General features: G+C 40.4%; 1 protein-coding gene across 1 annotated transcript in view; it reads left to right on the top strand.

Moving 5' to 3' along the window:
* The window catches only part of LOC146318276 (astrotactin-1-like), a 425,337-nt gene that overhangs the window by 326,987 nt on the left and 71,132 nt on the right, over positions 1–27,218 (top strand). The window contains exon 15 of the mRNA XM_084732515.1: positions 7,816–7,943. Coding sequence (XP_084588641.1) covers positions 7,816–7,943 — 128 coding nt within the window. The remainder of the gene's footprint in view (positions 1–7,815; positions 7,944–27,218) is intronic.

Raw genomic sequence — 27,218 nt, 5'->3', positions numbered from 1 at the left:
ATCTGTTCCCATCTGTTTCTCCTAAAATAAGCACACCATATGCTGCCTTCTCAGTATCAAAAAGCAAGCATAAATATAAAAACTAGCTGGTGAAGCATCTTGCTTATAAAGAGCTAGACTGTTTTTTTTTCTCTGCGGTGGGTGGAGACCAAAACAGAGCTGAAAGAAGAGCAAAAACAACAAATGAATGCTAATCTTGCTTTATACCAAAATAGGGAACTGATTGCTTGTTAGTGACAGTATTTAATAAAACAAAAAATTCTGGCTGCCTAATGCGGCAGCTAATGTATAAGGATGTTTGGTACGTTTTAAGAGAAATAGGAGTCTGAAGTGAAAATAATTACAAGACTATGGATGTCTAAATGAGTAAAATAAAGCCTTTTTTCTCATCAGCTTCAGTCCCAAGACACCTGAATGACTTAAGTCGCTGATTTATTGAGGTCATTGTGTTGTGGAGCCTTGTTGTGAACCTAACTGGCATTGAGACAAAGAATGATGGAGTGGACAAAATGAGTGAGTTCAACCAGGAGTCACTCGCAGCCACAGACAAATGAGGACATCAGCTCACAGACTGAAGATGAGTCACGTTGCAGCAGAACAATCAACATGATGAAAAATGACGGGCTTTATGTGAGACTTTGTCTCTGCGTTACACCGTACGCTCCTGCATAATTGTTAGTATGGTATTGATTTTCCCTTAATGATGTGCCAGGTAGTATTGCTTTACAATTTACCACTTATGAGAGGCACGCTTACTTATCCATCTTTGATCTGCTCTGTCCCCCTGCCTTCATTCATCCTTTTCATTCATTTCCTTCTGACTCCTTTGACTTTGTTTATCACCTCAGCTTTTAATAAAGACTGTCACTGTAGAATGATCAATATTTTTGGAGAAAACATTACCAAATATTAAGAGTAGAACTCACGGCTGTGTTTAACAGTGAAACTAAGAGCATTTCCACAAACACAATGTGAAGAGAGGTCAAGGGATTGGGACGAAACAGCTGTGTAGCTTTAAGAAAACCACTTATCAGTGAGGCTAATCGGGACAAAAAGGCTCAGTTTGCAAGGGAGCATAAAGAGTGGACTGTGAAGCGATGGAGAAAGGTTATGTGGTCTGAGTCCAGATTTGCCCTGTTACAGAGTGATGGGGGCAGAGGAAGTGATGCTCCCATCATGCCTAGTGCCTACTGTACAAGCCTGTGGGGGCAGTGTTATGATTTGGGGTTGCTTCAGTTGCTCAGGTCGAGGTTCAGCGACGTTATGTGACCAAAAAATGAGATCAGCTCACTGCCTGAATATACTGAATGAACAGGTTTTTACATCAATGAATTTTTTTCTTCCCTGATGACACGGGCATATTCCAAGATGACAGTGTCAGGATTCATGGGGCTCAGATAGTGAAAGAATCTTTCAGGGAGCATGAGACATCATTCAGACACATCAGAGTCCAGACCTTAATCCCACTGAGAATCTTTGGGATGTGTTGGAGAAGACTACGCAGTGGTCTGACTCTCCCATCATCATTGGGAGAGTCGGACCAATCGCCGGAGGTCAGAATTTTGAAAAAAAAGTTGAAATTTCCAACTTCCGCCCTCAAAGCGTTTCATGCGCATGATGCCAGAAGTAAACAAAAACCATGGCTGACCCTGAGACTTTCTAAGGCAAGTTTACAATCTATTGAATCTTCAGCAGTGCAGCCTCCTTGCATAAACAACACAAAGAAAAATGATTTGTGAGGGATCAGACGCCATTATGCATTATATTTTACAGAACAGGTTTTATGATATATGTCATTTTCCATGACTATTGCTATTACTGTGTCAGACAACTGCTCCTTCATTAACTGGGGTAGATCAGTTTACGTCAAGCTCACAAGTAGAGTTGGGCGATATGTTAAAATTTTCCAAACGACCATTGTCAGACCATCAGTCGGTGATATCTTCATCCCCCCTCTCACCTCCTCCCGTCCTCTCCAGTCTCAGACGGCAAATTCGTTACATTATGCATGCTCCGCATGTTCACTACGTCCAGTAATCAAAATAAACTCACAAAGTGTCAATTTAAATTTAAATATTCTCATATTTATTTTCCCTTTTGAACAGAGAAATACAACCATTCACCTTCTGAATTCAAGTTTACCTCTTTTACCAAACCTGAGCTTAATTGGCTCATTAAATACACTTCATTCAAACTCGAAAGAAAAACGTATAAAACTCACCTGAACCGTCTTTGTTAGTCTGTCCACTCCTCCAACAGTCACCAGCTTTGGTTTGGTCAAATTAAATCCTTAATTCACTGAGTGAAAACAGTGTAAAGAGTCTGACTCTGCAGGTTGTTTGCCTCTCACTCCTCACCCAGCTCAGAGCACTCATGGTCCGGCTGAGTGGGTGTGTACTCTGCTCTGCACCGCGCTCTCATCCAGCAGCAGAGGCTGTCACTCTGCAGACTATTACATTACCAAAATAAAATGACAAATATCACCCCAAAAAATCGTCCAAAAAAAAAAAAAAGCAACCAGCGATGGATTCAGCCCATCGTTGACAGATGATGTACTTGTCAAGTCGCCCAACCCTGTTCACAAGTAGGAACTCTAACTTTGACTTGCACTCCATTACTTTTTCTAGTTGGAGGTGGAACATTCTGACCTCTAACGTTGTCTTGAATGCACCATAAACCACAGTGTCCACAAAGAGAGAGCTATGCATATATAGTCTTTGTTTTGTATTCATGGCCAGGCATATATATGATGTGGTTATTGTGACTCTCAATCACAGAAAAACTGGATGGATGCCGGCCTACCAGCCTGATTTCACTCCCACAGTTGGCCATGGATGTAAATACTGACTGATTGTCTCTGGTTGTTTTGTTTGTCTTCAACAAGGCCAGAGCAGTCGTCACACAATCATTATGCACAACTGGCTATTTGTATATCATCATTGGCATTGGCATCCATATCGGTTAGAGCATTTAGCGCTCTATTGAAACATTTTCAGAAGCGTTGAAAGGTGAACTTGAAAACAACATAATACGATACAATATGAGATACGTTATAAAATCCCTTAAGGTGGAACTTGAATGTCACCTTTCACATAGGAAAAACATCAGGCAGGAGAAAAATACACATCTCCAAGGCAGTACAAGATAAGTGGAGGGAACAGCAGCATAATAAAATCAAATATCCATAAATGAGACTGTGCTAACAAATATATTAATGGATACCAGTTAGGCCAGGGTATCAATACAGATTTCCCAAATCGATTTAATTCAGTTCACAAGGTCTCAGTTCAGTTCAATTAGCAGGGCTTGAAGACCTCCGGCACGGTGCTGGAAATCCGGCGTAGGAATATTTTGACGAAGTTTTTTTTTTCTCTGTTTAAAGTGATAGTTCCAACTACCAGTGGTACTCAAGGTAACTCAAAGTACATTAAACCAGGCGAGGAAACCAAAAGATGGGAAGTGGGAGTGAAAAATAAGTGGCACTGGGGTTGGATAGAGGAGGCCGGAGCAGATGGAAAGCCTCACGGTGGCTGGTGTCAAAAACTGAAGGAGCCAGGAGCTTGTTTTTGTGTACCGTGCTCCAGAAAACTACTGTATGGCAGCAGCGGGGGAAAAAGTTTTAGCTCGTCATGCTTCAGACCCGGGTCACATAGCGTCCGTGCGTGCTCTCTCCCACACATCAACCTTACCAGGAGCGACGGCTACAGGTACCACTCCAACATCTATGCACGACCGTGTGTGTGAACAGAAAATTCATATGACTGCGTTTATAGCTGAACACGATCTCTCGTTCACTATGGCCTGACCACTTGTGGAGCTGTGCAAGAAGTTAGCCGAAGACAAAAATGCGTTGGCTAAATTATCGGTTTCCAACAACCACGCTAGTTATTTAAACACACACGGCCTTGCCCCCGAGTTCAAGAGACAGCTGGCTGAAAAGCTAAAAAAGGCCACCTTTTCTATGAATGCGGACGAAGCGACAAATCTCAAAACGGACAAAGTTCTCAACGTGCTTGTTTGTTTTTTTGACGATGTTTTGGGAAAAGTAGCAACCCAACACCTAGCCAGCAGGAAGGTCAACATCGGCAACGCTTCAGCTGTCATGCAAGAACTCAAAGATATCATGGACAGAAATGGTCTGGACTGGTCACTTGTAATTAACATGCTCTTCTTTTTTTTGGTAAACTGCTCATATTTCATTATTAAAAACCTTGAAATTGTCATTCCAACTTCTTGATGTGATACGTGATTGATACTCTCAAAGTGCACCAGATTAATTCATTTGGATTGCAAATGTTCAAAATTTTCTTCCCCCGGACCCACCTAGTGGAGCCCAGGCACCCCCCTCCCCTCCCCAGTGCATAAAAAATTTTCAGGCACAGGATTTTTTCCTGCTTCAAGCCCTGAATTAGGTTCGATATTGATTTGGTTAGAGATATTTCTGTTACAATACCATTTTAAAAGGAACCTGTTTACATAAAAAATGATCCCAAAGCAACTACATTAACAGTGTTTCCATTCCCCTAACTTTTTTTTTCAGTGGTTTCACTGGATGGTCCTCATTTCGTGTAACAGTTTCCTCACCATCCCTTTTCACAGTGTCCACTTCTAGCGAGTTAGGGGTCAAACCGATAATGGATCCTGCCTTCTTTATCAGTTTATCGAACTTGTTTCTGTCCTCTGCGTTTAAATCCCCCACCCCACCCCACCCCTCAAACAAACAACAGCATAAAGAAGAACACTTGTTAAAAATGCAAGAGTGACCTGCTGACATCACAAGACCGGAGCCTCCTGACAAAAAACAGGCTGGACTGGGCCTTTTTAAAAACAGCCCCGTAGGAAGAAACTACCTCAATAAGCACACTGAAACTAATTACAACTCCAAGTAGATAGAAAGAATGTTAATATTTATTTTAGAAATGTGCCATTGAGTGACATACTTTAAAATCACTGTATAGATTGCAAAACATAACACACCAGTTGGGGTCACCCATGTATCCATTTTTAATAACACACGTTTCTGGCGTGCCCCACTACAGAAGCTGAAAAAAGTTCATGGCCCAAACAATTTTTTACCCATCATAACAGTGATAGGACAAGCAAGTAATAAAACAGCATTCATGTTGAATTGTAGTGAAATAAAGGTTGGCATGATAGTATTTACTTTCCCTTCACACTGTAAAAAACAAAAAGTTGAGACAACTCAAAATTTCAACTTATCTTATTGCAGCAGAGTTTTTGGGTTCAATCCTTACAGAAAACACATGAATTTCACATGTGCAAAATCACGAGATATGAGGAACATGTTTTTCACATGTTAAACATGTTCTTTGTACATGGGAAATGTTGTGTCCTATATGTGGCCACATGCGGGAAACATGTAGGAAATTAATGTGCTTTTTCTGTAAGTGAACTCTTAACTTTTGAAATAAACTAAAACAACTTTTATCAATATATAACATTAAGTTGAGATAATTTTCTTTTCTTTTGAGTCTTAGAAGCTCAGAAAAAAAGTATTTCAAAAATTCATTCAAAAATATTAATTTTCACTTCGGTGAGTTACTCAATAACTTAAACTTTGTTTTTTTTGGTTTCACTAACTCAAAGATTTAAGCAAATCGTCTCAACAAAAGATTAATAGTTTATAAAACTTTTTCATAACTTGAAGAATTTGAGTTGGGCTCAAAACTGAAAAGTCTATTATGGTGGTGGCCTTGAAGTTTCCTTACCGCTGTTACGGTGTATAAATCGTATTGTTCATTCAACTTAGTGTCATCTCATATTTTTCCCCAAGCTCCTGAGCCTGATGTCCACTCTGTGGGGGGCTGTGGTGTTAAAGGCCGAGCTGTAATCAATAAACAGCAGGCCACAGGTGGTTAAAGATAACAAAAAGGCACCTGGAGGGAGGTGGAGGTGCTGACATCGTGTTGTAAGAGTAACAGCCTGAACCTGGAAGTCTCCAAAACAAAAGAGAAAGAAGGGAGAGGCAGAGGACACAGCACACACCATGAGAGATACATGAGAGTGCACATGTCAGAGGTCCATACACACTACCGGACTACTGAGGAAAGCAAGGCTGGTGCCTGTAGCATCTAAGGCGGCTGAGAAAATTTAAAATCAGTCGGTGCTCTCTGGTTGTGACACAGCCTGGTTTGGCAACCGCTCTTCTCAGGACAAGAAAGCCTTGCACAGGGTGATAAGGTGTGCAGAGAGTATCACTGGGTCTACTCTGCCCTCCCTCGAGGATATCTACGCCAGGCGCTGTAGATCCAAAGCAGACCGGATTATTTAGGACTTACACCACCCTGATCACGGCCTGTTCCAGTGGGTTCCTTCTGGCTGTAGTATCCGCTGTCTCAAAACTAGAACTGAGAGGCTGAGAAGGAGTTTCTTTCTCCAAGCTGTACAAGCTGTGAACTCAAAACAGTCTGCCCACTACCATGAGCTGCATGGTTGACCAGTTTGCACTTTCTGTCCTAGGGAAGGATTACCTTTTCAGTGTATTTTACTAACATTTATAGTTAATTTATTTAGAGAGTTTTTCTATTGTGTATTGAATTTTTTATTGTGGTTTTTTTTTCATTTCTCACACCACAATACATATACCACAATACATATACCACAACGTATACCAAAATACACATAATACTAATACTTAATTTGAGCTCTTGTTTGCTCTTAGCTAATACTCAACCTTTTTTTTTGTAAAGGATTTTTTATCCAGAGTCAATTTTATTTCAGTTGTTAGTGTGTTCCAGAGTTCACAGCCCTTTATGGAAAAAGCTGATTGTCCAAATTTAAATTTATGCTCCTAGTTACTCCATTACTGTCTTGTCTTTGAATAAATCTGGAAAGGGGCTCTGGGACTCGACTAGTGATACATTTGAGGACTCAGGAAACGAAAATTGATGAAACTGTCAAAGCTGAGAAGATTGTATCGTTCAAATAGCCTTTTTGTCCATTATTTTCAGTGTCTGATTGGATAAGGATGTGAGGTGTGTGATTGTAGATGGTGATGCCTGAGCCCCTTTTTTTTCCCTCTGTATCTTGCTGTTAAAATTTTCAAGTGAGTGCCATTTTCTAATGTAGAAACACACTGAAACTGTTTTTACCAGCACAGCTGGTGGGTAGTCATTTTCACTGTATTGTCTGCTGCATGTGGCAATAAAGTTTCCTTGATCCTTGACATCCACTCCCCACAGTTTGAGAGCCACTCATCTGTACTGTAGGCTGGCAAAATAGTGAAGAATGTGAAAGCAGTGAACAGAATACTAAAACCTGTGAAACAGTCATGAAAATTAAAATATTCCCCATTTTTCCAGGGACCCCTCACAGTAAACAAGCTGACAACCTACATGAATAATATTATGTTGTTTAGGTTTTGTCTCAACTTATTTTTGAAGTGTGCCTGAGGTGCACACATTCTCATGTCACATTTGTTGCCTGTGTTTTGTACATGGCCTTCGGTTGGAACGAACAGTAGAATTCACATTCTAAGTCCCAAGACTGCACTGAATCACCTATAGAGAAGCATGAATGTTTAGGTTACTGACTGTGTTCAGAGCTTTCAAACTTTCAGTCGAGTTCAGAATTTTAGGAGAAAAAGATGGTTTTGTCTCTGCTTTATCAACCCCAACGTATCCCTCACCCTCTTTTTTTTTTTTTTACTTCCATCATCACTGTACCATTTTGTTTCCTTTTCTCCACCCTACTCGCCTCTTCACCTCTCGTTTTTCTCCTTTCCCCCACGTCGGATGACTGAGTGCTTCTCTCTATAAATGGGACCTCCCATTTTCTCATCTCTCTTAACACCAGGCAGAAGAACTTTGCCCGAGGCATCGAGCAGCAGCTCCCAGATGGCATGGTGGTGGCGTCGGTGCCAACGGAGGTTCAGTGCCACGAGGAGCTGTCGGACCCCGTGCCCGACCCAGAATACCTCACAGGTATGAAGCCATATTTCATAGTTCACTCTGCGAGCTCACAGCTGTGCGATAGCACTTCATCACCGACCTGTCGAAAAATCCTCATTACTCAAAAAAACCTCCAACTTCTCAGGGCCTGATAACCATTGTGGAATGCCGAGTGAGTAGCCCAAGGTCTTTGCAAATACTTTCTGATATTTTAGCCATCATTTATAATGTATGGGTACTCTGCCATGGTCATGGTGAGAGCGGAAAGTTACCCAGTGCCACAGACTTTATTCATGTTGATCATGAATGCACAAAAAAGAGCAAGGTTCATTGAATGTGCTCAGATTTCTGGTGGACTGAACGAATCAGTTAAAGATACTCAACGTGAGCGCCGTACACTCTTGTGTGTGATTGCAACAGAGAGAGAGAGAGAGAGAGAGAGAGTGTGTGTGTGTGTGTGTGTGTGTGTGTGTGTGTGTGTGTGTTAATATGGACACAAGTGTCGACGTGATATAAAAACTGTTTTTGATCACAAAAACTCATGTTTCTCAATAATTCTGTGGTGTATCTATAATGTCTGTGGTGAAGTGTATGAACTGACCTGAGTCTGTCCACTGCATGAAACGGACAGATCTGTGCTCCAAGTGTCTGTATCTATGGAAGCCTATTTGTGCCAATATGATAAAGCTGGAAAAAAAGAAGATCCTGTTAGTCATTACAGTGTGAAACTTTGTTGAAATAATGCCTAGGAAACTCAAAACAATGATTAAGTTTTTCAAAATATCTCAAAATAATTTGAAACTCTCTCATAATGACTTACATACTCAGTCACTAATGTAAGATATTGAGCCATTATTTTGATATATTAAATCATTAATTTGATACACTAAGTCATTGTTTTAAGAAACTTTCTTATTCTCATTACATACTAACTCAGTCTATGATGACAGGGGAGACCAGGCTTTGATTAATAGTACAGTTGACATATTTTCACTAATAAGTACAAGAATGTAATATTAAAGAGTGGTACCATTGCTCCCTTGGTGGGGGTAACTGTTACAGTGTTCGGGGACAGATTAACCCACTTTATCTCAAATAAAAACACGCCTCAAGTAATCACATTACTGCTCTAGTATCTAATAAAGTAATGTCTCTATTTTTGCAGAAGACTGGGATACTATTCTAAATATGTGAGGCATTAAAAGTAATTTTACACAAACATGAATATTGAGCTTACTTAGTATAACATCATTATGTAGACTTCAGTGTCCTTGGTAGGAGGAAGCTCTTTTTCAAATTAAAAGGTAGCAACTCACCCAAAACATTTCATTTATCCTTCAAAACCTTATTATTGTGTCAGTTAATTGGCCAATGCCACCAAAATGAAAAGTTGTTTTGTCATCATGTGAGCAGCACTGCTCAAAATGGTGAGATGTTTTTTTTCACCATGGCAGTGGAGTCAACCTTGGAAGTGTTTCTTATAAACAAATCTCTGTTTTGTTCTCCTTTTTTGTTGACACTGACTGCTTACTGTACTGTGCAAGAATGTCAGTTCTGTCTAGAGTCTGGCTGAATGCTACTGTCTATCAGCTTTTCAGATGCAGATTCCAACAATAGGTAAAGGTTTACTGGGAAAACTCAATACTGTACAAATCTGTAGTACACAGAAAAAATATATGCACACCTGTATGTGCACAGTAAACTTATTCATGTAGTAATATGTTACTTTAAACAGAAAATTCACCTTTGATCTTTCATGTAAAGTGTTTGACTATAATTCCTAGTTCAGTTCTGTCACTTGCAAGGTCATTTGCTCATTTAGCAGACATCACAAACATTGCATATCACAGATATTTATGTAAAATCCATGTATGTCTGACAGATTTTGAATATTGAATTGATCATTTTGCATGTTATGGCTCAAACAATGAAATAATATTCAGAAGTTGTGAAGAGTTTGGTAGTTTCACTGAGAGTCCACTCATCAGATTCGATCAGCAATCTGTGCGCAATTGGTTGTCGCGCAAATTTTAGACAATAGTATTTCTGCACTCGTGCCAGAACACGTACAATTAGCTTGAATAAATGAGAAATTAAAAATTTGTTACAAACAACAAACTAATTGTTGAGAGATCTGAACTTAATGTTTTGGGGGATAAAAAATGATTCTCATTCAAGAACTGAGCGAAAGAACTGGAAAAATGGAAAAGAACGGAAAAAACTATAATAGTGCATTGCATGTTCCCCGGATGGTCCCAGTTTCCAAGATGGGAAGTTATTATTCTGACTTTGGTGTGTGCATGTGTGCTTTTAAGTCGTACAGTGGAAACAGCATGGATGCTGTTAAGGGTAGTGTAGGGTTTGTTATATGCTGAATGTGTTTGAAGGCCACCTGACTTGTTATCAGAGTTAATGCTAATAAATAATGTTTAGAATTTATCTAAGTGGACAGAAAGTAACATTTACTGCCTATGCCATATTACAAATCACATGTGATCAAAAAAATAAATATAATATGTGAATTGGTAACAAGTTAACTAAATATTTACTCGTCTTCAATATTTCTGTGTATATGGAGTAACAATGTTTTCTCAGACTTTAGAGCTGTTGCTCCAATGTGAGGGGACGTTCATGTGAATTTTCCCAGTCAGGAAATCATTTTTCCGATTATCCGACACCACATGAATGCACTTTAATACCCAAGCTGATTTAAGTGGACTTCTTAGACCTGCCTTGTTCACTTGTCATTGGTTGTTGGAGTAGTTTGTCTACTCTGGATGGAGAGAAAAAGACGCCAGGATCAGATGATCATAGATCATTAATGTTAAGCGGCACACATACGCCAACATAACTGCTGAAACTATGGGCTTCACCACAGTGGCATAAAACTGACACAGAGCCAGGTTTAGCTGCATTCTGTGATTTTAAAATTGATCTTTCTCAGATCTTTCTTGGCACTCCGGATCTGAAAAGAGCGAACCGACCACATAGTCTGTTCAACGGTCCCAGTTTTGTTTCCTGACTCCCTCAGCTCTTCAGTCTCTCTGTTGTTAGTTTCATCTGGTCTCCTTTGTTTCTTATCTTCCCTTTTCATCCTGCCCATGTCCTTCAGCCACTCATCCACACTCAGCCCACTCAGTAAATCAAAATTCACAATAAAAATCTGAGTTTGCACTTGCTGAACTTGGTTCAGCCAACCACAGTCAAGAACCAGAACAATCCATTTTATAATACCTAATTCTTATAATGTCTGCAACACCTACAGGACCTGGTAACTTTTTACCACTGCAGTTGATCAATTTATTAGCCCATAACACTCTAATATTAAACCTACAGCTAAGAATCTTCATATTATCTTGATGAGTATATGACCTTTGACTATCATATAACTAGGCTCATTCAGTCCTTTCTACTCAAGAAAACCTCCAACATCTCAGGGCCTGATAACTAATGTGGAATGCTGAGTGCATAGCTCAAGGTCTTTGCAAGTACTTTCTTATATTTTAGCCATTTATAATGTATAGGTACTCTGCCATGGTTATGGTGAGAGCATACGTTGCCCAGTGCCACAGACCTTATTCATGTTAGCCTCCAGTGTTGATCATGAATATGCTAAAAGACCATTCTTCATTGAATGTGCTCAGATTTCTGGTGAACTGAACGAAGCAGTTTGCGATTAATGAACGTGAATGAGAGCGCCGTTCACTCCTGAGTGAGATAACGGCGCTTGCATCATCAGATGATTAAAACAAAGTGTGATCGACGTGATATAAAAACTGTTTTTGATCACAAAGCCTCATGTTTATATGAACTATCCTGACTCTGTCAGCAGTGCGAAACAAAAAAAAATACGATAAAATCTGACATCTTGAAACAATTTGTAATCATCTGTAATGCTGATGCAATACGGTCACAGGTGTGTATTTATAAAGTATTTTATAGTGGCTGTGAACATGTTTCAGCCACCAATAATCAAAGACCAGAACAATCCATTTTATAATACTTAATACCTCTAATACACCTGGTAACTTTTTAGCAGTTGATTGGTTTACTAGTCCATTCCACTCTAATATTAAACTCACTGCTAAGAATCTTGGTATCATCTCTGATCAGTGTATGACCTTTGATCATCATATAACTAAGTTCTTTCAGTCCTGTTTTCTCCAGTTAACAAGTTTAAATAAAAGTGCAAAGCATCTTGTCCTCTACAGATCTCAAATTATTAATCCACACTTGTCTTCTCTCACCTCAATTATTGTAACTTGCTCAACACGTCTCAGTCTCTCCACTCTAAATCATCTACATTTGATTCAAAATGCAGCTGCCGGATTATTAACCAAAAGGAGCTGTCGGTCTCACAGTAGTAGTATCTAGTATCTACTAGTATCCCTCCACTGGCTTCCTGTAAAATATAGAATAAACAGATATAAAATCCTATTGATTACATATGAGGCACTGCATGACCTCACTCGTATTTATTTCTGAACTTCTTGTTCCATATTCCCCCCTTTGACCTCCCTGTTCTTCAGATTTTGGCCTTTTATCTATCCCTCGCTCCAATTGCAAAACAAAAGGTGACCGTGCCTTTGCTGTTGTAGCCTCCACCTTCTGGAACAGTCTACCACAATCAGATTTGCAGGATCTTTGGACCATTTTAGGTCACATCTCTGGAGGCAAGCCTTTTTATAGACCCTTTTACATCGAAAAGCTGCACACGCATTTCGGCAACAGAAGTAGCAGTCTCTCCCAGTCGTCCAGACGAGTTATCAAGCTGCAAAGGTTGAATTAACATTTTACCAGCACAACAAACAACAAAATTTCTGTTTGTTGAATATAGGATACTTCAGAATCGATATTCTAGTGGTCGACTTAAGTTGTTCAAAATTCCAACAGGATCATGACTGTTTCAGAGCAACCAGTGGCGTCTACGGATGCAGGTTATTTAATGTGTTGACTGGACTGAAGACACGATCAAAACTGTTCGTGTTTGCAGTTGCCCATTGACAAACTGCTGTGGTCCACCATACTTCCATTGCCAAAATGTGTGTGCACTTTCTGCAAAAGGGTCTATAGTTCCCAGTTTTTGTTTTGGTTAACTGATTTGGTGTCTCATTGTGCTATTTGTTATACCCTAATTTAATTGATTTTTTAATATTCTTCATGAATCACTTTGTGACGGTTTTAAAAATACTGTACAAAAAAGTTTTACTTGGTGGCCTGGGAGCTCAGTCGAGCGTTTGCCTCATGTACTGAGGTTGTGAGTCCTCTACAGCAGCCGTGGGTTCGACTCCCGCCTATGGCCCTTTGCTGCATGTCATTCCCTGACTCTCTCCCCTCCTCTTCTGTCGTTTCTTCAGCTGTCTTATCATAAAAGGCCAAAAAAATATATTTTTTAAAAAAAGCTCTACTTACTTAAATATAGTTATAGAATATTATAGATCCAAGACAAAACTGCCAGAGGAGCAGGGCTGAGAGAAGGTGCAATTAAAAATCTGTCTGCTACTTTAGCACCATGCACAGCATCATGGATTTATCAGTACACAACACTTTTCAGAGCCATGGTCGGGGCCATAGATTTTAACTTTTATAAACTTAAGTCAGATAAATTCAGTGAGTCAGGCAGACTAGACAACATAATATTCAAATAACCTCTCTGCCCCTGTACTCTCTCAGCTGCTGGGGGATTGAGAGGGTGGATGGGAGGTTAACAAAGGGGGTGACAACCCCCCTCAAATCGCCTTTTGCATACAGCATAGCCTTTCAAAACCCAGACAGAACAATCATCCATGCACAAAGTTTCATTACACCGAAGTATTTTCTAGCTGTTGCGACTCACAGGGAGCTCACACTCCTCAGCTCACCATCCAACTCAATAATGAACGTGAAGGGAGAATAGGTAGAACATTAGCAGAATCATTTTTTTTTCATCTGGGAAGTGTGCGTGTGTGTGTGTGTGTGTGTGTGTGTGTGTGTGTGTGTGTGGGAGGTGGGTGGGTTCGCACCACCACTGTCGGGATTCATTAGTCAGTGGCATCAGAGGCCGCTGTTCTCTTCATTACCAGCGTGGCACATGGCAGCGATGTTTGAACAGCACATAGCCTTCCTACGTGAAACAGCTGTCATTAACACAGACACAGGGAGGAAAAGAAAAAGGAGAAGAAGAAGGAAAAATCTTGGCTTGCTAAATATCAAGCGATTTCAGCAGAAAGCCAAAGATTTGTAACCATCCATCTGGACACCTCATTATCTGCTGACTTTGACCTCGCTTTGTTTTGCTTAGTTTTACAGTTTTATGCCGTTTGAATGCAGCAATTAAGTATGAGTGCTTGATTGACTAGTTGGATGGAAAAAAAACAAACATCTTGACAGAAAGTTGTCAGAGTTAAGAGCCACATTTTGACAGAAACAGAAATATTTCTTAAGCTGGCATTTAAGCTGTAGAACATGCAGGACTTTTATGAAGAGCAGACGTGTAAAGGAGATGATATCCTCCCCTGCTCGGCCTGTTTTAGAACAATTTTCTTAATGTTAGGAGTGCATTGCAGTTTTTCTCAGTCATTTTGGCTCATTTTTATGCCTCTGCGCCGGTGACAGCTGTGGCTGGAGGCATTATATTTTCGCGTTATCTGATTGTCTGTCCCACTCTTGTGAATGCAATAGCTTAAGGATGCCTTGAGGGAATTTCTTCAAATTTGGTACAAACCTTTTTTTTTTGTTTTTGGCTATAGCTCAGGAATTCATTGACCTCACTTTGTTTTGCTTAGTTTTTACAGTTTTATGCTGTTTGAATGCAGCAATTAGACGTTAGTGCTTTTTCCATTGCACCAATGGTGGTCCAGGGGCTGAGGGGAGTAACAATAATTACAAATAGCCCTGGGAAAAAGCAAGAAGGCAAACTGAAGCAAAGTGCACAAACAAGTATCTATTCATTATTAAATTAAAGTCTAAATAAACACTTAATGACAAACGAACATTAGCTTAAAATACCAAATTAGACACCAGAGACACAAAAATACTAACAAAAACACACTAATAAGCACACTCTCGCCCAAAGGGAGGAAGGTTACCTCTACCAAAGAGGATACAAAAACAAAGAAGACACACAAAGTACCCTTCCTCTGAAAAGGGAATAAATTGGCCAAACCAAGGCTAGCATCACACCAACCACACACCAACCACAGACTAGCAATATGCCAGTCACATGCTAGCATTACACCAGCCACATGCTAGCGTCACACTAGCCACATGCTTGCCTCACACTAGCCACACACAAATATTACACCAATGGCATGCTAGCATTACACCAGCCACATGATTGCATTACACTAGCCAAACGCTAATATTACATTTGTCACATGCTAGCATTACACCAGCAGCACACTAGCATTGCACTAGCCAGGTGCAGTCCATCCTGCACAAACCAGGCTGCACACACAGACTGGCATCTGCCACATGGCTCACTGACCCTGTCTTGCTCCTCTCTCCCTGCTTTTAAACTCCAGGCCTGATTAGTGATTGACTACAGCTGCTGCCAGTCACTGCAGCTGCAAGGAAGGGAGCTGCAGAACCTGGACAAAGAGAACACAGACAGACACACGCACACTCACATTACAGTGCTTGATTGACTAGTCAGATGGAAAAACATCTTGACAGAAACTTAAGAGCCACTCCATTTTGTCAGGAGCAGAAATAGTTTTTCTCTGGCTGGCATTTAAGCTGTAGAACATGCAGGACTTTTATGAAGAGCAGACATGTGTAATGGAGATGATATCCTCCCCTGCTCAGCCCGCATAAGTAATAATCTTTTCCTTCACTTTTGGAGTGCAGTGGAGAGTACCACAATAGACAGTGTAAAATTAATAATTTTTTTTCTGCATATTTCCTGGAATGCCTCATTCAGGCAGCCTGCTGGCTAAGCTTATTCCAGGCACCTGTGTAACTGCCTCTGAATTGCCTTACAGTGTAGAAAGCAGCAGATTGCACGATGGGTTTATCGCTTGTTGTTGATATAACAGCGGAGATACAAGGCCAGTCAGGGCAGCAATTCAAAACCACATCAACCGAGGTTACGTCCGAGGTGATGGACAATCAAATGACAAAGGAGTGGCGGTGGTTGTGACTGCTGTTTATTGGAAACTTCAGAGGATATTAAAACCGTCTAATCTAAATGGATCTTCTGCTATCACGTCCCTGAGTCCCTGCACCCCCCTCTCTGTGCGCACAGCTCAAACCTTTTTATCCCCTACATCGCCCCTGGGCTCGCAGTGCACACGGCCCAGAACACAGCGGCACTTCTGCTCCCGTGCAACTGTGTTGGGCCTCTGCTGCAGCAGCCATGGGCTTTTTATTGAAGAGTAATATCGTGAATTAAGATATCATTTCAAAGCATCCAGCAGGGCGCCATAGAAACACACAGTGTACTCTGGGGCGCAGTGGTGCAGGTTTCACTCTGTTCCCAGCCAATGCTGGAAAGGAAGCGACGGCTGAGAGTACGATATGGTGGTCCAAAGAAAAAGGATGTGGAGAGCTGCGACAATCCAGCAAACAGAGAGCTCAAGTCACATCTGGACCAGCCTCTGTCCACTGTTTCTGTGAAAAATATATCCTTAGAGTTTGCCATCCATATTCAGAGATAAAAGAGCACAGTACTTATTATAAGAAAATGAAACTTTTGTTATTTTAAGTTAATGAACCCTTAACAGAAAGCAGAAGCTACAGGTATTAAAATGAATTTTTCCCGAGCAGCAGAAAAAGTTTTGAACTCTGTCTCTCTGAACTCTTTCGATCTCTGTCTAGAAAACATAGCACATAGCTGGCCAACTGACCTCAGTCTGCCAGTCTGGTGACTCAGACTGCCAGTCTGGTGACTTTTAACCTGCAAATATTTTGGGAAGTATGCAAATTCTCTTATTACGCCTCTCATGTATGCTAAGTATGAACAGCCTGCCCTCACAAGAAAAACAGTGCTATTGGTCATGTATAGGTTGCAGTAGCTGTTTATTATTATTATCTATATATACATTTATTGTTAGGTGCCGATTTCTAGCGGCCATAGTAATTATGACGAGAGTAAAGGAGGAAGTACATGACACACTCATTACATTCATAACAGAGTGAGCTTCTTTGGCTACATCTCTGTTTTGTTTAACATTCTTTCGTCACATCATTCCATCATGTGTGCATGAAAAATGTCTTTCAAAAGGCTGTTTGAGGTAAAGTTGCCTTCAAAATGAGCAGAACTTGAACAGAACTAAGTTTAATGGTGTTTCCTCCATTCTGGACAAAACAGACCTGCTGCACCAGAGAGGGGTTTGGTTTATGAGCCTGCATCAATGCAAACTCACTGTTGGAGGGATTTATTCAGGTGGACTTGTTTGGGATGATGCTCAGTGTGGAGTGAGAGTGAGAATGAGTTAATATTACATACATTATCATGTATGTAATATTAAAAAGAAGAAGCTTTAGAATGTTTAGAAAGTTTAGAAAATGGAAACGCCCAACACAGGACTAGACATTAATGCTTGTCTGCTTGTTGTGGCAAGTAAACGCTGAGTTCAGGCAAGTTGAAGGCCTCATGCAGTTGTCTGATCGGGCATTGCAACAAATAGATTTTACTGTATATATACAGATGTGCAAACCTTTTTTGTGTACTACAGTAGTGTACAGTATTGTCTTTTCCCAGTGAACTTTTTTCCTACTGTCGAAATCTGAATCTGAAATGCTCAGTGATACCCAACAGCCTTCAGCTAGAAAAACTGACATTCTTGTATAATACAGTTAGCAGTCAGTGTCAACAAAAGGTAACAAAAAGAAAAATGGAACAAAACAGAGATTTGTAAGGAAGAAACATGTCCAGGGTTGACTGTCATGGTGAAAAAAAATACACCAGTGCAGCTCACACAACTTTTCATTGCACTGACCAGTTTACTGACACACTAACTTTTTTAAAGCATGAATGAAATGTTTGGGTCAGTTACAAGCTTTTGCAGACATACAGTAGAGCTGTTAGCTACTGGCACGTTGTTATTTAAATGATGGCAGGTTGGAGAAGCAATCATGGATGTTGAAATGACATGACTGGTAGTGATGCAAGCACTGCGGTTAACCTGCGGGTCGAACAAGCCGTGTCATTAAAAACTAACACTCTGATGAACAGCAGATGGGCTGCAGGTGGGTGAAATAGGATGGAGCATCTCCCCATGTCCTTACATGAGGCACAGAAGGATGTCTGCTGTGACATTACAGCACACACAGTACTACAGTACGTCAATTTGTGAAAGGAGCCACTCTAATAATTAAAGTATTTTGTTAAAGACAATACAGCACACAATAAAGAAAGCCTGCACCATCCAACATCATTTAAGCAACGGTTTAACGATCAGAGATGTTGCTTTCAGTTTTATTTCCATGTGTGCAGCAATGTCACTGCAGCAAATATTGTTAATATCGAAGCGGAAAAACAGACAGAACAGAGGAAATTTTTTAGACAGCTCTGATGGAACTCAGGATTTATACGGCTACTTTACTCCAAAACAGTTTCGTTGCATGAACTATGACTGTGTGTGACCTTGTGGTTGTGTGGAAGAACACGGCACTTGACAGTAAGTAACATCAAATCCTGACTGATCCTGTTAAATTTAAACAATCAGTGAAGTTACAGCTGCACTGTGTAAATGGCTCTTATGCATTCACAGCTTAATGCACCAGCAATCATCCTCTGTTAATCAGAATGTTAATTTTTATGATCTGTGGAGTAACTGCGGTGTCCTAGAAGAAGAGTGTGACAACTCTTTTGTTTTTTTGGTAATTTGCGTTATAACAATTTTCCCTGTAATTTTAAATATCATTTGCCTGATTCAAGAACAGAACTCATCACTTGCGGTTACTCTTTAGCTCTCAAAATGTAAAACAAAAACAGGCAAAAGCTACACGATATTCACCAAAAACTTCATAAAGTTGATTTGATCTCGCTCTGAGCTTCAAAGCTGAGACAACTGATGATGCAGAACTGAAACACATTCCCTTACAGTCTGATATTACATTCAAAGGTTTGCATCCAACAGACACCCACATTCTTTTTTTATTTTGATTTCCCCTCAGCTTTCATTTTTATTATAACAAGCAACTGATCCACTGATTTACAACAAGTGAAGTCTTCCATGTATTGAAGCTGTGGCCTGTTTACTACAGCGATGATGGTGGACATAAATATCAAACAGACCAAATGTAGCTTGACAAGAGTCAAGGTCAGCTTACTAGATTTTTTCCAGGACTTCAGACCACATCTCATGCTCTCATGCTCTTCCTCAGCTGATGGTTTTTGCTGATCTTTCACGGAGATAAGTTAAGTTATCACATAACCAAACACAAACAGCTTCAACAGCTGTGTTCCCATCAACACATTTAGAAAGGAATGATGGAAACTTTCTCAGTTGCACAAAAAAGTTTTGACTTTTTTGAAAAAGAGTTAATGTGCTTGCTGGGAGATGAGAACACTTTTTCAGAATAAGTTCTGACGTAAAGTGATCATAAACTCCACTCTAACAGTCTCCTCATCGGTGCGATGACTCTATGATACATCCATGATCACTCCAAACTGATCTGATGCAGCCTTCCTCATATTAATGCATGAAACAAAAGTTTTTCCTAAATTGTTTTTTGCCATTTGTGGTTCAACTTGCTTTCTTTTATTACATCCTATTGTGAACTCTTTGTCTGCAATGGTATAATGTTTTAACAACTGGAGAATTGGTGTCACGTACTGCTTATCTTGATGAACCAATGGCTAATAATTGCATAATAATTGGCTGCAAACAAGTATTCATTCACATTTGCTTTAGCCGATTTAATCAAAATTCAATAAAAATATGCCATACATTTGTATGGAAACCTGACTAACGATAACTTAGCAAACTCCGTCCTTTAAATTGAATTAAATCATTTTGTCTAGCTACATTTTTCAAGGTAAAGAATGAACTTCCATGCTTTGAAATGAGATTAAATGCCACCCTCCAAGAGCAATTCTGCAATGTGCCAAAAGTAATGAATTTAGATCCAGTGTCTATCAGCTTTTTTTTTTATTGTCTGACAATAGCTTCCTAACACAGTGTCATGGCCACGGTGTTGGATGTCGTGAGGAAAAGAAGGCTACCCCCTCGAGCTCTTTTATATTTAAGATGTTCCTCAATAAACTGACACAGTCTTCCTCCGCCCTGTCACAAGTGATGCAAGTATCATATAAATGCCTCATGAAAGCTGACAAGCATTCACTCAGTGCACCCAGAGCTGCTTCAGGCATAACAAACGTGTGACATACTAGAGTTCATACTTTGGTCATTTACGTATTTTCACACAGGAGGTAAAGTAGAAACAGCTTATACTATAAAGCAGTCAAGTAAAACCACCCCACAGGACACACTACTGTGGTTTTCATGTTGTGTTGACTGATCTTCAGTCTGTGCTGTTAACTCATTTCATCCTTTCCAGTGTTTGGCATATTGTCTTTAACATCCCCCTTTGCCACATCACATAACTGTTCAGTGTGTGACTGATGCATCAGCCACTTAGGCAGAAACAAGCTGTCCTGCTTGTTCCAGAACTTGCTTTACAAGTCCCCCTCAAAACTTGTTCAGGGAATAATGATTGGCTGACACATACTGATGACTTCAATTTGGTATGACTCACATGTGTACCTGCCTGTAACTGCATGAGTCGAATGGAAGGGGATATTGAATTTAAAGTCACTAAATCACAGTTTGACTGAATATAATTTCTTCACAGGCATAATTTAAAAATTATAGGAAAGCTAAACCAAATTTTTGTTTTTTAAATCTTTAAATTATATTATCATATTGACGGTGGATTATAGGACTGTGTTTATCCCCCATCAGGAGCCTACTAGGAAGCATTTAGCATCATTTCACTCATTGTCTTTGTTTAAACTTTACTGTTGCAACCTCTAAAAAGCTACCTGCTCAGCACCAAACCAGAGACAGAAGTAGTGAGTGAAGCATTTAGCTCCTAAAGAGCCAGATTTAGTTTTTCTCAGGAGTTGGTGGAGAGCAAAACTGAGTTGAAAAAAAGAATCAGTGTTGGACTTGCATTCATAAAGTGACCAGAGACACAACTACAAATGAAGGCTAATGTTGCTCCATGTCTAGCCAAGTGGCTTTGGTCAGTGGTTGCCAACCTTGCTCCTATAAGGACTCACACTCTTGTTTATTGTTAATCTTTCCCTGCTCTACCCACAGAATGATTAACTGTCTTAGGTTTGTTGAACTAATCAAGGGTTGGAAAGTACCGATTTCTGAGGGAGACCCTCCGCTTTTGGTAAATCAGATGCTGGGGTGATGGAAAATACTGATTGTGGGAATACAAGCTGCTTACTTTTGTTTAGTCTTGCTGCGAGCTCAGAGCTTTCCAGCACTTTGTCTCACCCTCCCCTTCCAAATGTGTCGGAGATCCTGCGGTGGCTGTGAAACTTGCACAAAACATGAAATGCCGTAGCTAAATTTAGTGTTTTGCTTGTCTGTATTGGGTGGCAACATGGTTGATTGGTGATTATATACTAGTGAAAATGTAGTTATGAACATTATATGAACATTATATTCCATTTCTGCCATATTCTGCCAATATATCCCACTAGACTGGCCTGATGTGGCCCGATTGGAGGGAATTTTTAATGGGGTGGTGTAAACCTTTGATAATCCATTCAAGAGGAAAATATTTGCACCTAAAACCTTGTAAACACTTAATCATTTCTCGCTTGTTGTAATAAATATATCTTTTCTGCACGTAGGGGTAAGATTATTTGAAGTGAGTTAGTGTCCGGGAGGAGCAAAACAAAACTGGTCTGTGGCTGATACAACTTTTTTGTTGGAAACTTTAAAAGATTTAAGGTTCCTTGAACACTTCAGTGGTTGAAAGGCTTGAAGCAATGAGGTGTTTAATGAGTGTTTGGAAAGATGGACAAAGCTGGAATCCACCCAACCATCAACCAAATCAAAAACAGATGGAAAAGAAAAGAAACCACTTCTTCTTCTTCTTCTTTTTCTTCTTCTGTTGCATTTCCAGCAGATTAGAGGCTTCATAGTGAGAGAAACAACTTTGTGCATTTAAAAAAAGTTTTATTCTGATTTTGGGACATGTAAGCAAACATCAGATCAGTTTATGTAGTGTCTATGTAAACAGTTGGTATTTTTAAACTGGATTTTTTCAATCGGGTTGAAGAAAACTGCCAATATAACGACAGATGATGAAGGCTGGGTATTTGGAGATGGAAAACAAATTAAGATGCAGATTTTAAGGACTCACACTGTCCCTTCAAGAAAGCTAAACTACAAAAAGGTCAATATTGGACTTGCATTTATGAAGTGACCAGAAACACAACTCCAGCTGAATACTAATGTTGCTCCGTGTCTAGCCAAATGGCCAAGGTCAGTGCTTCTTAACCTTTCTCCTATAAGGACTCACACTCTTGTTTATTTTTAATCTTTCCTTGCTCTACCCACAGAATGATTAACTGTCTCAGGTGTGTTGAACCAATCAAGTGTTGGAAAGTACTGATTCCTGAGTGAAAACCTCCACTTTTGGTAAATCGGGTGTGTGGTGGGGAGGAAAATACTGAATGTGGGAATATGTTTCTGTCTTTTGGTAATTTAAAAGACTAGTATATAGAATTTATGGGCATGGATCGCAAGCACTTTGCCTCACCCTCCCCTTCAGAGTGTGTAGGAGAACCTATAGACAACTGGCTGTATAGAGCCAGTGTTTGGTTTGTCTGTTCTGGGTTGACTGGTGATTGTACACTAGTGAAAACATAGTGTTGAACATTATATCAATATTATATTCCATTTCTGCCCAACTCCACCAATATATCCCCCTAGACTGGCCCACTTTGGCCTGATTGGAAGGAATTTTCAATCAGATTGAAGGGGTAGTGTAAATTCGAGAGGACAATATTCACACTTCTTACATTGTAAAATCTTAATTTGATGCTCCATGAGGGGGTAACATTAATGTGAACAAGCTCCTGAGAGGGACAGAAACATGGCAGTAGGAAAACAACACAGGTCTGTGGCTGATACAGCTTTTTTTGTTGGTGAACTTAAAAGATTGAAGGTTTGTTGAACGCCTTGATGGTTGAAAGGCAACAAGTTGTTCAAATTAGTGTTTTTAATGACAACTGAAGCCGGAATCCACAGAACCATCGACCAAATCAAAAACAGATGGGAAAGTTTTAACAGGGGAAACTTAAAAGCTGTTGTGTCAGTGTGATGTGTATTCACAACACATTTGAATAAGGCAGGGATAATGTAGATTTAATTATTCAGGGGACGAAAATGTCTTTTAAAAGAGAGACATGGGCTGGTATCAAAATGTGGGGAGCCTATAAACCATGAAGGAAATTGCAGCAGGGGAGTTGTATTAATATAATTTGACCGAATATTATAATAAACTTATAGCAAATTAGAGACATAATAACACATTATATTAACAGATTTTCTTTAATAAATAGGTTTTACCTTCTGAGAGTAATTACTTTTATTCAGGTATTATGAAAACGTTACTTAATTTCATATGAAAACACCTTTCATATTACATAAAAGTAAACTAGCAATAGAAAAACTGCTCAAAGCCATCTTACTCCTGAGCACTATTGATCTCGAGTATTTAAATAAGGGGGAAAATAAAGCGTTTTTATAATTTGATGGCTGCATGAGAGAACATCAGAAATGGTTATGCGTTGGGGTGGTACTGAAATCTCATCATTTTATTTTTAACGTGTTATTTTTTAGCAGGGGTCAAGGGCTAATGTGGTGGGCCTCTTGCATCACTTGTTTTACAAATTGTGCATGGGACTTGGTAATGATAGACTGGATGATATTGATAGGTTGATATGACTTGCAATCCGTGCACTTCACAGCAGGCAGAACAACTTTGCACTTGTCCGAAACAATTATATTCAGATTTTTGGGGTATGTCAGCAAACATCTTACTGAATCACTTTATTTAGCATCCACATAACCGTTAACTTGGTAATCAGATTTGATTGATTTCAGTCAGGTTAAAGAAATATTATCCATGTAACCACAGATAGTGAAAACTGTGTATTTAAGAGAAAGAAAAATTAAGATGCAGATGCAGTAGGAGAGAGACCCCTACTATCTCTTGAAGAAAGCAGTTGTGTTGTTCCTGCAGTCGGGCAGTATCTCTGGCACGGACAAGCTGGCCATTCAGCCAATCAAAAGCTCTTGTTTCTTACCTTAATCTGACACGCCAGATGATTTGTTACACAGATCCATCTGGAAAGTCTTCCTCAGAAACAGTTTGGAAAAGGGCAACCACTTTAAAAAAAAAAACACTCGGCTGGCAATTGGATGAACAGTCTGTCTATCACATCTAACATGGGCTTACTTCAGCCAATCAGATCAATGTTTCCATGATCCCGTCTCACTAAAACCACGCCCATTGGCTGCACCCCTTGGCACAGATAGAAATGGATAACTTGAAGCCTGGCAAGATGGATTCTTGTGTGATAACCATTTACTGGTTGTTGAGACCTTTTTAATGAGAAGTGAGAGTTGTTATTAGTTGAAAAAAAAGATATATCTTAATCTAGTCAACTACTTTAGAGGGATAGTCAGTAGCTGCTAAAATGCAGCTGCCTCAAATGCCTGAGCCCACAAAAGTGTTCCGACTTAGGTAGCCAAATTCCCTGATATGTCCCTACCTACTTTCATGCAGAAAATAAAAATGCACAGCTATTTTTTTCACTTACTTTTACTGTTTCAGTCTCACCAACCGAAATGAGCAAGGGAGCAAGTTTTCGTTACAAAAGTGCTCAGCTCAGAAAGTTTGTGAAAGCCAGCTGGCAGCATAATCATTGAGTCATTGGTACTGATCAAAAATGCTTTCACCCCCTGCGTGGATATATTATGGTCATTATGTTCTACGGGGTAGTAACAATCTTCCTCATTGGCCCTTTAAAACAGATGGCCCGTCATACGCTCATTGAATTCCTTCTTATAAACATTTGCTACCTCTCAGCTGTGTGACAGCGAGTTGTGTGAAGGCGGAGGAAAAACTTGTTTCAGCTTACAAGTCTTGGCCAGGAAAGCGGTGGCACCACATCCACATGGAGTCACCTGGGGCATCTTCTCACCTTACTGCACCTGTTCTCTTGGCCTCTGCATTTCCACCGAGTGCACAAACACAACCGTCCAACGTGGCGCTCTCCAGCTCCCACTAGCTGGCTCGCCGCCACTTCCACTCGTCTCCTGGCAGGCCGTCAGCACTATCACTGTGCCTGCAGTTAATTGCGGGGCTCAGGTAATTGTCCGTGGGGGTAGACAGACGCGTGGAGACGGTGTCGGGGAGAGGAACGTCTGTTGAGCCGCGATGAACGCGTGCCACCCCCTCCGTCCCTTGCTGATCCAACCAGGTTTGGTTGCTATGGTCAGTGTATTTGTCACAATGTCAGCACTCCTTGTTCCAAGCCCTCGCTGGCCCTCGCAGGGGTGAAATCATTCATCTTTCTATTCATCTCCGGGCTTGGAAGCCATTCATCACGAGGCCAGAGACCTCCATCAATTATTCCTGTGGGAGAAAGAGTGAGGAAAGGGAGCCTTTTGAAAGGCAAATACATCTTGATTTAATTGGAAAGCAAGTATGCTCAAGGCTGCTAAGCAGATTTCCCCTAAGATGGAGCTGGAAAGATAATGGAGCAAAAGAGAGAAGACTGACAATGAAAAATGAAGGAGAAAAAGAGACAGAAGAGAGTAAGAAAGATGGAAGGAAGGACAATGACATTTTATAGTATGAAAGACAGAAAGCAAAGAACAAAACCCAACAAGTGGATGAATGACAGCCATCTTTGTCTGCAGCCTCTCCAGGCAGGGGGTGAGCAGAGCCGGGACGAGGGAATCCATTGGTGAAGGTTAAAAGGGCAGCAAAGCGTGGGGGGGGGGGCTCAACCCGTTCTCATCCTCCGCCTGCAGGCGTATAATGACACCGCCTGTGCTATCTGTAACACACGCATCACAGCTGCGTCTTTGAATGGGTGCCTGCGTATGTTCAGAGGGATGTAACACAACAGAGAGCGCCAGAGGTGAAATAGTTGCCCCTGCCAGTCACCGCGGCTCCGCAGCCGATCCCCTGTCATTTGTCATCAAAACCTCGGATTTATGCTTATGGCTTTGGAGGAAGAGCTGACACAAGAGTTTAGGTGCTCAGAAGAGAAGTTTCAAAAGAGGAAGACAGATCTGAAGAGGGCTGCTCAGAATTTTTTTCTTTTGGAAGTTTATACATTTCGGGAGGATGTTTTTCATGTAAAGTGTTACAGGTTAAGCTGTTTATTGCTTTAAGTGATGCAGAATTCAAGGTTGGATTACCTACTGCACACAAAGAGTTACTGCCATGAGGCCCCGATCCTTGGGGGCCTCAATTTATCTTTTTGGCAATTAGTTTGTAGTAATTTGGGTAACTCCAAATTTAACTGGTAATATAAATACAATAAAAACAGCAAATTTTACTTAATGTCGAGGTTCGTCAAATGTGTTATTTTCATGTATTTCAGTAAATATCAGGTTGTTGTATGTACTCCACGTCTAAATGTTCAGCGTAGTTTCTTTAAAGTTTTTGTTTTCCTTTGTCAAACTGTCCACTTGTTAAGTCAGAGTTTCCACAGTGGTTTGGAGGGAGCTGTTGTCTTTTTTGCATGTTTTCGATCAGGTTGTGGGCAACATTTCAGTTGTGACTGGATCATCCGTACTTGTGGAAGTCTTTCTTGTTGCATTTTGCAAGGTTTGATGTGTCGTCTGAAGTTTGGCTGAAGAGTGGCTGTTGTTGTAACCAGCCAGTAGGTACTAGTGGTCAATAAAGTTTTTCATGTCCATTATACAAACCACTTTCTCGATGAACCAGTCTGGGTGTGTGGCGACAACAGTTTGTGTGGTTTGCTTATTGTATGTCCGTGATTTAGTTCTTTTACAGTACCTGGGGTAAGGTATCGTTACAATACTGCTTGGTTTCTGTGGCTCAGGGCGTAATGGGATGGCATAATATGCATATGGGAGCACTCAGTAGGAGCCCTCAAAATGGGGCCTTTTTAAAGGTTAATTTTGCCCAGTTCTTAAAACTTTCCAGTCCAATATCCCAGGAATTGTGATTTACATCCAGTGCTAACATTCAGTGCCAGTGCGAGAGGCTTTTTAGCCTACCCTTTATGTTGGGAGGCTAGAACAAAAACTGTGATGTGGAGGTCAGGATGGTGTGTGGGTGTAAAGTGAGTTTGTGGCCAGTAACACA

This window comes from Lutjanus erythropterus, chromosome 12, assembly GCF_056507025.1.
Source record: "Lutjanus erythropterus isolate fLutEry1 chromosome 12, fLutEry1.hap2, whole genome shotgun sequence".
In the NCBI taxonomy this organism is placed as follows: domain Eukaryota; kingdom Metazoa; phylum Chordata; class Actinopteri; order Lutjaniformes; family Lutjanidae; genus Lutjanus; species Lutjanus erythropterus.
This window is presented reverse-complemented; position numbering and strand designations above follow the sequence as displayed.